Below are 12,853 nucleotides of genomic sequence, written 5' to 3'. Positions count from 1 at the left end.
CCGAAGACACCTCAAGTCGCTGGAGATCTCTCACTAACGATGTCTCCGCAAGATGCTGCAAATCCCCTGGGAGGACAGACGCACCAACATCAGTGTCCTCATTCAGGCTAACATCCCCAGCATCGAAGCACTAACCGCACTCGATTAGCTTCGCTGGGCAGGCCACATAGTTTGCATACCAGACACGAGACTCCCTAAGCAAATGCTCTGTGCGGAGCTCTTTCACGGCAAACAAGCCAAAGGTGGGCAGTGGAAATGTTACAAGGACACCCTCAAAGCCTCCCTGATAATGTGTGACATCACCACTGACACCTGGGAGTCCCTGGTTGAAGACCACCCTAGGTGGAAAAAGTGCATCCGGGGGGGCGTTGAGCTCTTTGAATCTCAACGCCGAGAGCGTGAAGAGGTCAAATGCAGGCAGCAGAAGGAGCATGCGGCAAACCAGTCCCACCCACCCCTTCCCTCGACAAATGTCTGTCCCACCTGTGACAGGGTCTGTGGCTCTCATATTGGACTGTTCAGCCACCAAAGAACTCACTTCAGGAGTGGAAGCAAGTCTTCCTCGATTCCGAGGGACTGCCTATGATGATGATGATGAGATTACTGCTTTGCAGTAACTCAAAGGAGCACGAGTAGGACATTCAGCCCCTCGAGCCTGTTCCGCCCTGTTTCTCAACTCCATTTACCTGCTTTTGTTCCAGATCCCTAGATACCCTTACCCAACAGATATATATTGAAAGACAAAGTACTGCGGATGCAGGAAATCTGAAAGATAAACAGAAAATGCTGGAACTACTCAGCAGGTCAGGCTGCATCCTCGTCTGCTCTCTCAGGTGGACATAAACGATCCCTTGGCACTATTCCGAAGAAGAACAGGGGAGTTATCCCTGGTGTCCTGGGCCAATATTTATCCCTCAATCAATATCCCTAAAACAAATTATCTGGTCGTTATCACATTGCTGTTTGTGGGAGCTTGCTGTGTGCAAGTTGGCTGCCGCGTTTCTCACATTACAACAGGGACAACACGTCGAAAAAAATACTTAATTGCCTGTAAAGCGCTTTGAGACGTCCAGTGGTCATGAAAGGCGCTATATAAATGCAAATCTTTCCTTTCTTTTTCAATGCTGAAATTCCCGCCCCTCATTGGCTGACACAGTGGTGTTGACATTCACTTCAAACAAAACAATGGCTAATTGGGAATGATCAGTGCAGGTCAGTTATACTATTTTACTACCAGTAAAAATATATATATTTGGAGTTAAAAAATGTTTAACCAATGTTAAGAAACTGCAATACCTTGGCTTTTTGGAGGCTGTCGATGGTGAGGGTCATGTTGTCTAGTTCCAGTTTCATGCTTTGCTTTTCCTTCTCGGTTTTCACTCGGATCCTCTGCAGGTTCTCGTACTGCTCGGTTATTTCCCCCACCGTGTCCCCGTGCTTCTTGCGAAGGGCTGCGGCCGTGGACTCCGACTGCAGGGTGGCCTCCTCCAACTCACGTCGCAGTCGCAGCAGCTCCGACTCCCGCTTCTTGTTCATCTCCATCTCCAAGAGAAGGATTTCAATTAAAAAATTAGACTTTAGGAATCACGGCTTGGCCTTACAGTGACACTCACTTCACGCCTTCACTGTTCGGCAAATATTTTTCTGTTTGATAACGCACCTGTGAAGGGCCTCAAGACATTTTACTATGCTAAAGGCACTATATAAATGACACTGGATAAAGACCTAGCTCTGTCAAGCCCATGTGGTGGCTGATGTGCAACGGTCACCACATGTTAAAAAAACCCACGCACAGGCATCTTCCACCCCTGGAGTTCAGGACTGGAAAATCAGGTCCTCCATTGAAACATCAGTGAACTCATCCCTTTTGGTGTGGAAGCAAGTCATCCTCGTTCGAGGGACCGCCTATGATGATGATAAATGCAAGTTGTTATTGTGAGAGGGAGACAGACAATCCACTAGTTTAACATAAGAACTAGGAGCAGGAGTAAGCCCTATGGCCCTTCGAGCTTGCTCCGCCATTCAAAAAGTTGATGGCTGATCATCGATCTCAACTCCACTTTCCCGCCCGATCTCTCTACTCCTTGATTTCCTTAGAATCCAAAAATATGTCACTCTCGGCCTTGAATATATTCAATGACTGAGCATCCACAGCCCTCTGAGGTAGAGAATTCCAAAGATTCACAACCCTCAGAGCGATGAAATTGCTCCTCATAAGAACATAAGAAATAGGAACAGGAGTAAGCCATCTGGCCCTTCGAGCCTGCTCTGCCATTCAATAAGATCATGGCTGAACTGATCTTGGCCTCAACTCCACTTTCCTGCCTGTTCCCCATAATCCTTGACTCCCCTATAGTTCAAGAATCCGTCTATCTCAGCCTTGAATATATTCAATGACTCAGCCTTCACAGTTTCGGGGGTTGAGAATTCCAAAGATTCACGACCCTCATCTCCATTTTCAATGGGCGGCCCCTTATTCTGAAACTATGCCCCCTAGTTCTAGATTCCCCCACGAGGGGAATCATCCTCTCAGCATCTACTTTGTCAAGCCCCCTCAGAATCTTATATATGTATCATCTCAGTCCTAAATGGCTGACACCTTATCCTGAGACTATGCCCACTAGTGCTAGATCGCCCAGCCAGAGGAAACAGCCTCTCAGCATCTATCCTGTCAAGCCCTCTCAGAATCTTGTATATTTCAATGAGATCATCTCTCATTCTTGTAAACTCTAGAGATTATAGGCCCAATCTAATCAATCACTCCTCATAGTTTTCTAACAGTGATGGCAATCACAAGATTCAATGGGAGTAGATAGTGTAAAACAGCTGTTAGTAAGCTCCAGTCCATTTTACAGATTTCCTGATTTTTTATTTCCATTGACTTCATACAATCTTAGGGGCTAATTTTAACCTAACACTGGGTGGAAAACCCACAGGATCTACTCAACAGTTTCTGCTTCCGCACAAACGATATAAATCTATTTGCAAGGGCTCTGGCTCCATATTTACTGGAGCCTTCTGTCTTAGACTCAGATGTTATTAATTGTAGAATCTTACGTATAGAAGGCGACTATTTGGCCCAATGTGCCTGTGCCGGCTCTTTGAAAGAGCTGTCCACTTAGTCCCACTCCCCTGCTTTCTCCCCTAATTGCCCTGCAATGTTATCCTTTTCAAAATATATTGAATTCCTTCTTGAATATTACTATTGAATCTGCTTCCTCCACACTTCTGGCAATGCATTCCAGATCATCATAACTCGCTGCCTTAAAAAATGGCTCATCTCCCCTCTGGCTCTTTCGCCAATTATCTTAAATCTGTGTCCTCTGATTAGCGAGGCTCCTGCCACTGGAACAGTTTCTCCTGATCTACTGTATCAAAATCCTTTTTATTTTAATGGAAATAAACATGGGGAGAGATGTAAAACAGGCTTCCGATTCGCTAACACCCGTTGTACATTATCGCACAGTCAAAATTACCCTCAGTGTAACCTTTGCCAGTTGAAACATAGAAAATAGGTGCAGGAGTAACCATTCGGCCCTTCGAGCCTGCATCACCATTCAATATGATCATGGCTGATCATGCAACTTCAGTACCCCATTCCTGCTTTCTCTCCATTTCCCTTGATCCCTTTAGCCGTAAGGGCCACATTTAACTCCCTTTTGAATATATCTAACGAACTGGCCTCATTCCACAGGTTCACAATTCTCTGAGTGAAGAAGTTTCTCCTCATCTCAGTCCTAAATGGCTTACCCCTTATCCTCAGAATGTGACCCCTGGTTCTGGACTTCCCCAACATTGGGAACATTCTTCCTGCATCTACCCTATCCAGTCCCATCAGAATTTTATATGTTTCTATGAGATCCCCTCTCATTCTTCTAAATTCCAGTGAATATAAGCCTAGTCGATCCAGTCTTTCTTCATGTCAGTCCTGCCATCCCGGGAATCAGTCTGGTGAACCTTAGCTGCACATATTCATAAACAGAAACAAAAATGTCCAAATATCTCTTCATGAAGACAAGAGTAAGTTCGGTTAGAGAGAGAGAGAGAGAGAGAGAAATAGAGACAGAGAGTGAGAGGGAAACAACATTATTTCCCTCCCTATTATTGTGCATTATGATTTCTCACTATGCAGATACCAAAGCAATACAAAATACTAAAAAAAATTCTATTCAATGAAGCGGGTGGTCATTTTTTTAAACTAAAGTCAGAATGTGACTTCCACTCCTATCATCTTACTGGAACCTGTTCAGTGTGTCCCAAACTCTCAGCCCATTGGGAATGTCGGCAGAAAAGACTCGCACACAATATACTAATTACCGATTATCTTGGAATTCCCATACCAATCCATTCTTTCCTTCATGATTCCATGCCCCACACCTCCCCCAACCCAATTTCCTCCCGAAGGTACAGATTCTTGACGGGGGTTGGGTTGGTTCCACAGGTACTGTGGTCCTCCTACTGAGCAGCCAGTCTCCGAACAGCAGCCCAGACAGCAAACGTCTGAGGTCTACCTGATCAAGGGTCACAGCTGAACCACCGATGTCCACCTTCCAGCAGGGACGCATTGGATAACATCAGGAGCAGGAAATTGAGAGCTGATTTCACCCCTCCTCCCTATCCCAGGGGCACTGACAGCGATACAGTGGATGAAATTAACCAATTCCACAAAGGCCAAGGATTGACCCAGGGATTTTGCTGTCTGTATGGTTCGGTAACAAATGCTTGGGGCATTTATTCACTGAGGTCCCTGGGAGTTTCATGAAGCTTCACCAACAAGAACCCCAAACTGTAGACATGATGGGCCGAAATTGCCCTCTGCCCCAAACAGGGCGCTCAATTCAAATTAAATGATTATTCTCCCCCAATCCATGGGGCGGAGAGCAGAGGGATTTTGCCCTCTTTTCCTCTGTGATTTTGTTGGGACGGTGTTTGGGGCGGCTGAGGGGTGGAAGTGGGTCGGGAGCCGGGTGGGCGGTGTCATCAGAGCCGCGCTGAGCACGCGGAGGTGCCACGTCGCGCTGACGCGTAGCAACGTCCCTTCCCTTCAGTTAAAGGGGATTGCCGCTTCGAGCTCTGCAGCCGCTTTGGTGGGCCACCAGGGAGGTCTTCAGCTGGGCCAGCGGCCTGGTACTCAAGAGGGGTTGCCGGGCTGCCTGTTGGCGGCCTGGCCGAACCCATGGCCGCCATTGTCTGGCCGACTGCAGAGTCAGCCGACAATTACAATAAAATGGCAGCCGCGGCGGAGTGCCCGCCCCTTTAAGGGCGACGCGCCGCCCAGCCAACGGCAGCTTCCCGCTGGGAAAAGCTGTCGGGGGCACTGAGCAGCAGCCGCTCCACTGTCGTGGGGAAATTTCCCTCGCGGTACGGAAAGGAGTTGCCGCTGGGTGGTAAGGGGCAGCGCATGCCCGATGGGGCAGGAACATGGGGCGGGGTGGAAACCCGTTTGCGTTTAATGGACCTCAAGGAGGGGGTCAATTTCTGCCCGAATATATACTGATTAACCACAAACTGAAGGAATGTTGTTTGACCTGCATTGAACTTTCTGCTGGAGAAGACTTTTACTGAATGCTCTCTGTTCCCAACAGGAAGTCAAATCGGCCGGCGAGGATCAGTGACAGAAGCACAAATGCTGTCCTTTACCTTTGACCCCGCGAGGTTACTCTCACTTTCTGGAAGATTTGAATGAATAACATTGGCTTTGAGGAAGCATCTAAAAAGATGATTATGGTGAGGGAGTGCACTATAGAGGAGTTTTGTATTGTTTTTTTCGCGTAATGAGAGAACCAGTACATCAGGGACCATGGCACATTAAGTGAGGAGCGGTTTTGTCCAGTTGCAACATATCAGCGACATCGTAAACAGCACGGAGATTTATCTTGCTGCCAATTTGAGAAAAGTCATTAATCCATTCCAAAACAAATTGCTTATGATTTCACAAGCAATGTCCAACAAAGCAAATCTACATCAACATGTTTACATGATGACTCTGCCTAGACACAAGAGTAATCCTTCCCTCACAGCATGTCTGGGAAAGGTTCCTATAAGTTCATCTATCTGAATACGCCCGGTTAAATAAAAATGAGCATTAAACAACACCGCTAGCAACCGATGAAAAATAACACTGAGTTACTACCTGGGATGCTGTTGCTCCACCCGCTTCCTCCAGTCTGTCAGTCAGATCCTCTAGTTCCCTGGTGAGGTCAGTTCGCTGCTTCTCTACCTGTGGACACGGGAAGAACATGTCACTGAAATACTGGCAATTTTAGTTCAATAACACTTTTATAGCGTTCAGGGTTCATAGGTGTGATATATTCAGGGCAGTAGTGATACCCGCCCTCCTCAGAGATGTGGACTATATACAGTAGACACCTCAAAATGCTGGAGAAGTACCACCAGCGCTGCCTCCGCAGGATCCTGCAATTCCACTGCGAGGACAGACGCTCCAACGTCAGTATTCTCGCCCAGGCCAACATTCCCAGCATCGAAGCACTGACCACACTCGACCAGCTCCGTTGGGCGGGCCACATAGTCCGCATGCCTGACACAAGACTCCCAAAGCAAGCGCTCTACTCTGAACTCCTACACGGCAAGCGAGTCCCAGGTGGGCAGAGGAAATGTTTCAAGGACACCCTCAATGCCTCCTTGATAAAGTGCAACATCCGCACTGGCACCTGGGAATCCCTGGCCCAAGATCGCCCAAAGTGGAGGAAGAGCATCCAGGAGGGTGCTGAGCACCTCGAGTCTCGTCACCGAGAGCATGCAGAAATCAAGCGCAGACAGCGGAAGAAGTGTGCGGCAAACCAGACTCCCCACCCACCCTTTCCTTCAACCACTGTCTATCCTACCTGTCATGTATCCTACATGGCTACTGATGGTATGGTCACAAGGTGTGCCACCAGAGGGCACAGCAGCGGGAGACTTGTAGGTTACCTGTACAGGTATGCCTGGCCTAGTCTAAAAGGCAGGCCACCAGGTGTGATCCTCACTCTGGAGTTATCAGTAAAGGACTAAGGTCACGACAGTTCAAGTACAACACATTGCCTTGTGGAGTCATTATCAGAGCATCCAAGGACATAACAATTGGCGACGAGATTACGGACTTTCACGCGAAAATGGCTCTGGCAGAACACAACCCGGCCACACGGGCTGGCAAGCACTGAGTTATCCTGCTAACCAGTTGTGGGCCCACCATCTATGGCCTCGTCAGGGACTTGCTGGCACTAGCGAAGATAATGACCAAGACGTACGAGGAGCTCGTAACACTGATCCAAGAACAACTCAAGCCTAAAGAGAGCATCCTCTCAGCCAGACACCGGTTCTACACCCAATGACGGTTAAAGGTCAGGAAATCGCGAAATACACTGCAGACCTTAGGAGGCTGACGGCACCGTGTGGTTTTGGCGAACACCTCACCGAAGTGCTGCGGGACATTTTTGTCATTGGAATCGGCCATGAGGGCCTTCTCCATAAGCTACTGTCGATGGATACCACAGTCACGCTGCAGAAAGACATCTCTGTGAGCCAGGCATTCATGACCTCGACCTGCGGCTCTAGGCAGATGACTCATCCTCAGGACTCAAACCCGGCAGGTACCGTGCACAGAGTGGCGCCTTTTAGAGGCTGGACTGTAGAACGCGAACCTTCTCAGGGGAGAGAGAACAGGCCCCCGAGTCCCTTAACTCAGAGTCCGCTGAGGGGGGCTAATCGAGTAGCTCCATGCTGGCGTTGTGGAGGGAATCACAGGGCTCACCAGTGCCGTTTTAAAGACTATGTATGCAAAGGCTGCAGCACAAAGGGCCAACCTCCAGCGAATGTGTAAGAGAAATATATCTCACTGAGTAGATGAAGAGTCTGCAGATGGCCATGAATCCAGCGCGGATTATGAAACGATAGGCAGAGAGGCAGCTCAGCCCCATGACGAGGTATATAGCATGTTTACCTGCACCACCGAGTGTTCCCCGTTGAGGATGTAAGTCGAGATAGATGGCTTTCCAGTCTTCATGGAAGTGGACACAGGGGCAAGCCAGTCAGTAATGAATCAAGAAGCCTTTGAGAGGCTATGGGACAATCGACCCAAGATGGTCCCGGTTGAGGCAAAGCTGCGCACCTACACGATGAACTTATCCCAGTCGTTGGTGGTGCGGATGTTAAGGTACTCCATGATGGCGCGGTGCTCAAGTTACCATTGTGGATTGTTGCAGGAGATGGCCATTCGGCCCATCGAGCCTGCACCACCATTCAATAAGATCATGGCTGATCGTTCACCTCAGTGCCCCTTTCCTGCTTTCTCTCCATACCCCTTGATCCCTTTAGCTGTAAGGGCCATATCTAACTCTCTCTTGAATATATCCAATGAACTGGCATCAACAACTCTCTGCAGTAGAGAATTCCAAAGGTTAACAACTCTCTGAGTGAAGAAGTTTCTCCTCATCTCAGTCCTAAATGGCTTACCTCTTATCCTTAGACTATGTCCCCTGCTTCTGGACTTCTCCAACATCGGGAACATTCTTCCCGCATCTAACTTGTCCTGTCCCATCAGAATCTTATATGTTTCTATGAGATCCCCTCTTATCCTTCTAAACTCCAGTGAATACAGGCCCAGTCGATCCAGTCTCTTCTCATATGTCAGTCCTGCCATCCCGGGAATCAGTCTGGTGAACCTTCGCTGTACTCACTCAATAGTAAGAATGTCCTTCCTCAGATTAGGAGAACAAAACTGTATACAATATTCAAGGTGTGGCCTCACCAAGGCCCTGTACAACTACAGTAAGACCTCCTTGCACCTATACTCAAATCCTCTCGCTATGAAGACCAACATGCCATTTGCCTTATTCACCGCCTGCTGTACCTGCATGCCAACTTTCAATGACTGATGTACCATGACACCCAGGTCTCGTTGCACCTCCCCTTTTTCTAATCTGCCGCCATTCAGATAATATTCTGCCTTCATATTTTTGCCACCAAAGTGGATAACCTCACATTTATCCACATTATACTGCATCTGCCATGCATTTGCCCACTCACCTAACCTGTTCAAGTCACCCTGCAGCCTCTTAGCGTCCTCCTCACAGCTCATACCACCACCCAGCTTAATGTCATCTGCAAACTTGGAGATATTACACTCAATTCCTTCATCTAAATCATTAATGTATATTGTAAATAGCTGGGGTCCCAGCACTGAGCCCTGCAACACCCCACTAGTCACTGCCTGCCATTCTGAAAAAGACGCGTTTATCCCGACTCTTTGCTTCCTGTCTGCCAACCAGTTCTCTATCCACGTCAGTACATTACCCCCAATACCATGTGCTTTAATTTTGCACACCAATCTTTTGTGTGGGACCTTGTCAAAAGGTGGATGGAGAAGATCCATTGGAAGTGGGAAGACTTCACCCCTCCAGCGATCGATGTCCTCTGCACTCAGAAGCAAAGCAAGCCCTCACCTGAGGTTGGATCCGGCACCAGAGAGCACACCAGCACAGCACCTGAGGCACAGACCGCCCAGCTGACTGTGTAGAGATGATCCAGCTGGGACGACCCGAGCACACCTTCCGGGCTCCAGTGGCAGGACTCCGGAGAAAGAAAATCGGATCCAGAGGCAACTTCCCAGCTTTGGAGGCAGAACCCGGGGAGAAGAAGATCACCGCAGTCGACATCGTGGATGGAGGAAAGATGGCGCCTGAACCACGAGGTGATGCGCTGAAGAAAAAGATGGCGGCGGCCAGACCATGAGGTGCAGCGCTGATGGAGCAACACATGACACCAAACGGAGAAGAGGATTGGGGTAAAGAAAGCAAGGCTCTCTTAAAGGTGGCCTGCAACCCACCACACTTAAAGGGACAGTTCCACACACTCATGCAATGTAATAGCAACTGTGAGTTAGAGATAAAATGTGCAATAAGCAAGGAAAAGTCACGCGATCGCGATCGGAGCTACAGGGTATTCACAATAAGCAATGAAATGTTGAGCGATGTAGGATTTCATCTGCATACAGCCAATGCAACGGGCAAACACCCAATGCTGTAGCCTGCGTCCCTGGGATCAGATTTATGCACCATGGAGTGTGGCCACTAGCAGCCAATACACACAAGCTGCAGAGCAAGCGATCTCAGGAGGGCAGTGGCCCTCCGGTATCGATACCCTGCCCCTGATCGGCTCCGCCTCTCAGGCACCCGATGGCACCAACCACCACGAGCCTGAAAGAGCAAACTGTGCTAAGGCACAGCCCCCAGACCCAATTGCCACCAAGGCCATACCCGGAAACAAAAGGATCACCCGCAACAGTCCTCCCAAATGTGACCGGGACCAGCTAGGATCCCAAACCAAACAACGCCCAGGCTAGTGAGTCAGCAGTTCCCTGTGCACTGCTAGACAACAGCTCCTCAGGGAGCAGCAGCAGCAACCCAGGGCGCAAAGAAAGGACAGGGATGTGAACCTGCCCGACACTAGGAGCAACGGCAACAGCCCCAAGAGCAGGCAACTTGAGCCAACCGGGTTCCCACTGCCAGCATTGGGCACTATGCCGACACCATCCAGCAGTTCGGGAACTAGCTTGGCCTTACGCACTGGTTACCGATTCCCAGTATGTATCGATAATGTATCTCACCAGTCTAACGTACTTGTCTCACAACTGAACCACAAATGTAATGCAAACTTGTTTTTCTGGACTTGAATGTATATGAATGCAATGAGCCACCGGCATAATCTATATGTGGGGGGGGGTGCAGGTGGAGGGAGAATGGAGTGGTCAGGGGCACGCACAAACAGAAACCACCAGCAACTCTACTGCCAACGAAACACCAACCACTCACCCAAGATTTAAACAACCCGCCAAGGGTCAACCAGATAGAGCTAAACCCCAGAGCACTGTCAATGCAGAGGTGATTTGCACTAAAGCCTTGGGGGAGAGTGATGTCATGTATCCTACATGGCTATTGTTTGTACTATCACAAGGTGCCATCAGAGGGCATAGCAATGGGAGAAAAGGCAAGCCACCAGGTGTGATCCTCACTCTGGAGTTATCAGTAAAGGACTAAGGTCACTACAGTTCAAGTGCAACACATTGCCTCGTGGAGTCATTATCAGAGCATCCAAGGACATAACACTACCTGTGACAGAGACTGTAATTCCCGCATTGGACTGTACAGTCACCTGAGAACTCACTTTTAGAGTGGAAGCAAGTCTTCCTCAATATCGAGGGACTGCCTATGATGATGATGATGATGATATTCCTCAGGACCTCACAACACACAGATTCCAAAGATGACTGTTAACTCAGGAACTCGTCAGGTGATCTGTCACCTGATGCTTTTATTCTTGTAAACAGCAATGCCTGCATTACCATAGTAGTCCACTAGGTAGAGCAGTAGTCCATTAGGTGGAACTACATTACAATAGGTCATGGCTTTTATGGGCACTTGTGGGGAAGTGAGCATTTATCCTTCAATTGAAAAACCCAAGTTATGGCCCAAGGAGCAAGGACCCGGACACTGAGGATGAAGAGAGTCGAAGATGATGCAAGTAAATCTCGAATTGGTGATCACTTGATCAGTGTAGGTTTTATATGCCTGTCGGTTGTAGGAGGGAGGACTGAGGGAGGTAAAGACTTGCATGAGTTTGAGGCCCGGAGACGAGGTGATGAGTTTTTATTTCCATTAAGAAAGGATTAGATTAAACCACAGTGAAAATTCAGAAGCAGACCGTCTCTCTCGTCGTGTGGTTCTAGGGAGAGCCGACCAGGAATTCTCTGGCACATAGTTGCTCGTTTTCCATCCAGCTCCTGATCAGGGAATTAGTTCTACGGTTTACACTAACTGACTCTAATGTTCCGAACCCTCGGCTACCTTATTCCATTTGACATAAAACCTTTGCTGCATTAGCATTTAACTTGGCAACTGGGTAAAATTTAACAGCCTTAAAATAACTGATTTACGCATGTGAATCTGAGCATTTTGCCGTGGAATGGCCATGTAACTCAGGAGGCCTGTCAATTAGTGGGGCCCGCCTGGGTTCCTGGAACTCTGCGGGATCATATCCCGCACTGCCTTTGCGGAGAGGAAAGATAAATACCACAGTGGGAATAAGTACAATGGGTGCATTGAGCTCATCCTGTGTGTAATGTATGCACTTGTGAACATGCTCACAGGCTTGTGGAGTTGTTGCAAAAGGTGGGCGTCGAAGGAACTGGAGTGCATCATCACCCCCGGCAACCAAATTTTAATTTGATTGAAAGTTGCGTTAAAGTTTAAAATTGTTAATTTGTGGGTTCTAGTGCCCTTGTCAAAAGGGGGCATTTGATTTAAGTTTCAACAAAATAGTTGTGGAGCTGTTACACTGTGAGTGGTTTAGCCAGTCACGTGATGGTCACATGACTCAATAAAACCCCAGTCAATTGAGTTTAGGTTCTCCACGATGAAGTGTGCAGTTGTGAGCCTGGTGGATGAACTAGTAGTGTTCAGTTTGATTGTTAAACCTTTGCTACTAAACCAGCTATGTTCTTTACAGCAAATATGTAGCTCTGAATTCTTAAATGAAGCAAATACACTACACTATGATGCTGTAATATGGCTGTGCCAAGACGTTTAGTTTCAGAAGGATGTATAACCTCTGATACGAATGCTGTGTCAGCAGTAGCTGCACTCCTGGACAGCTTGGTCTGTGGGCCCCATTGCTTCCAGCTACTCATTTAAGATGCCAAAAAGGATATTGGATAAAATACTAATCTCGGTAAATCTGGCAGATGCTGCCCGGCTGCTCAATGAATGTCACCTAAGGTGATGCTGCTCAGCTGTTCCAGGAAGGAGAAGGCAGAGCCGAAGCCTAGCCACCATTACACCAATGGTCATGCACTTCCACA

General features: G+C 48.2%; 1 protein-coding gene across 1 annotated transcript in view; it reads right to left on the bottom strand.

Annotated features, from left to right (window-relative positions):
• The window catches only part of LOC139226633 (myosin-16), a 326,697-nt gene that overhangs the window by 88,656 nt on the left and 225,188 nt on the right, over positions 1–12,853 (bottom strand). Inside the window, exons 7-8 of the mRNA XM_070857530.1 lie at positions 6,134–6,220; positions 1,297–1,542 (exon numbers count right to left, since the gene is read on the bottom strand). Of these exons, the coding sequence (XP_070713631.1) occupies positions 1,297–1,542; positions 6,134–6,220 (333 nt within the window). The remainder of the gene's footprint in view (positions 1–1,296; positions 1,543–6,133; positions 6,221–12,853) is intronic.

Source organism: Pristiophorus japonicus, chromosome 16, assembly GCF_044704955.1.
Source record: "Pristiophorus japonicus isolate sPriJap1 chromosome 16, sPriJap1.hap1, whole genome shotgun sequence".
In the NCBI taxonomy this organism is placed as follows: domain Eukaryota; kingdom Metazoa; phylum Chordata; class Chondrichthyes; family Pristiophoridae; genus Pristiophorus; species Pristiophorus japonicus.
Note: the sequence above shows the minus strand (reverse complement) of the source record. Positions and strands in the feature narration are given on the sequence as shown.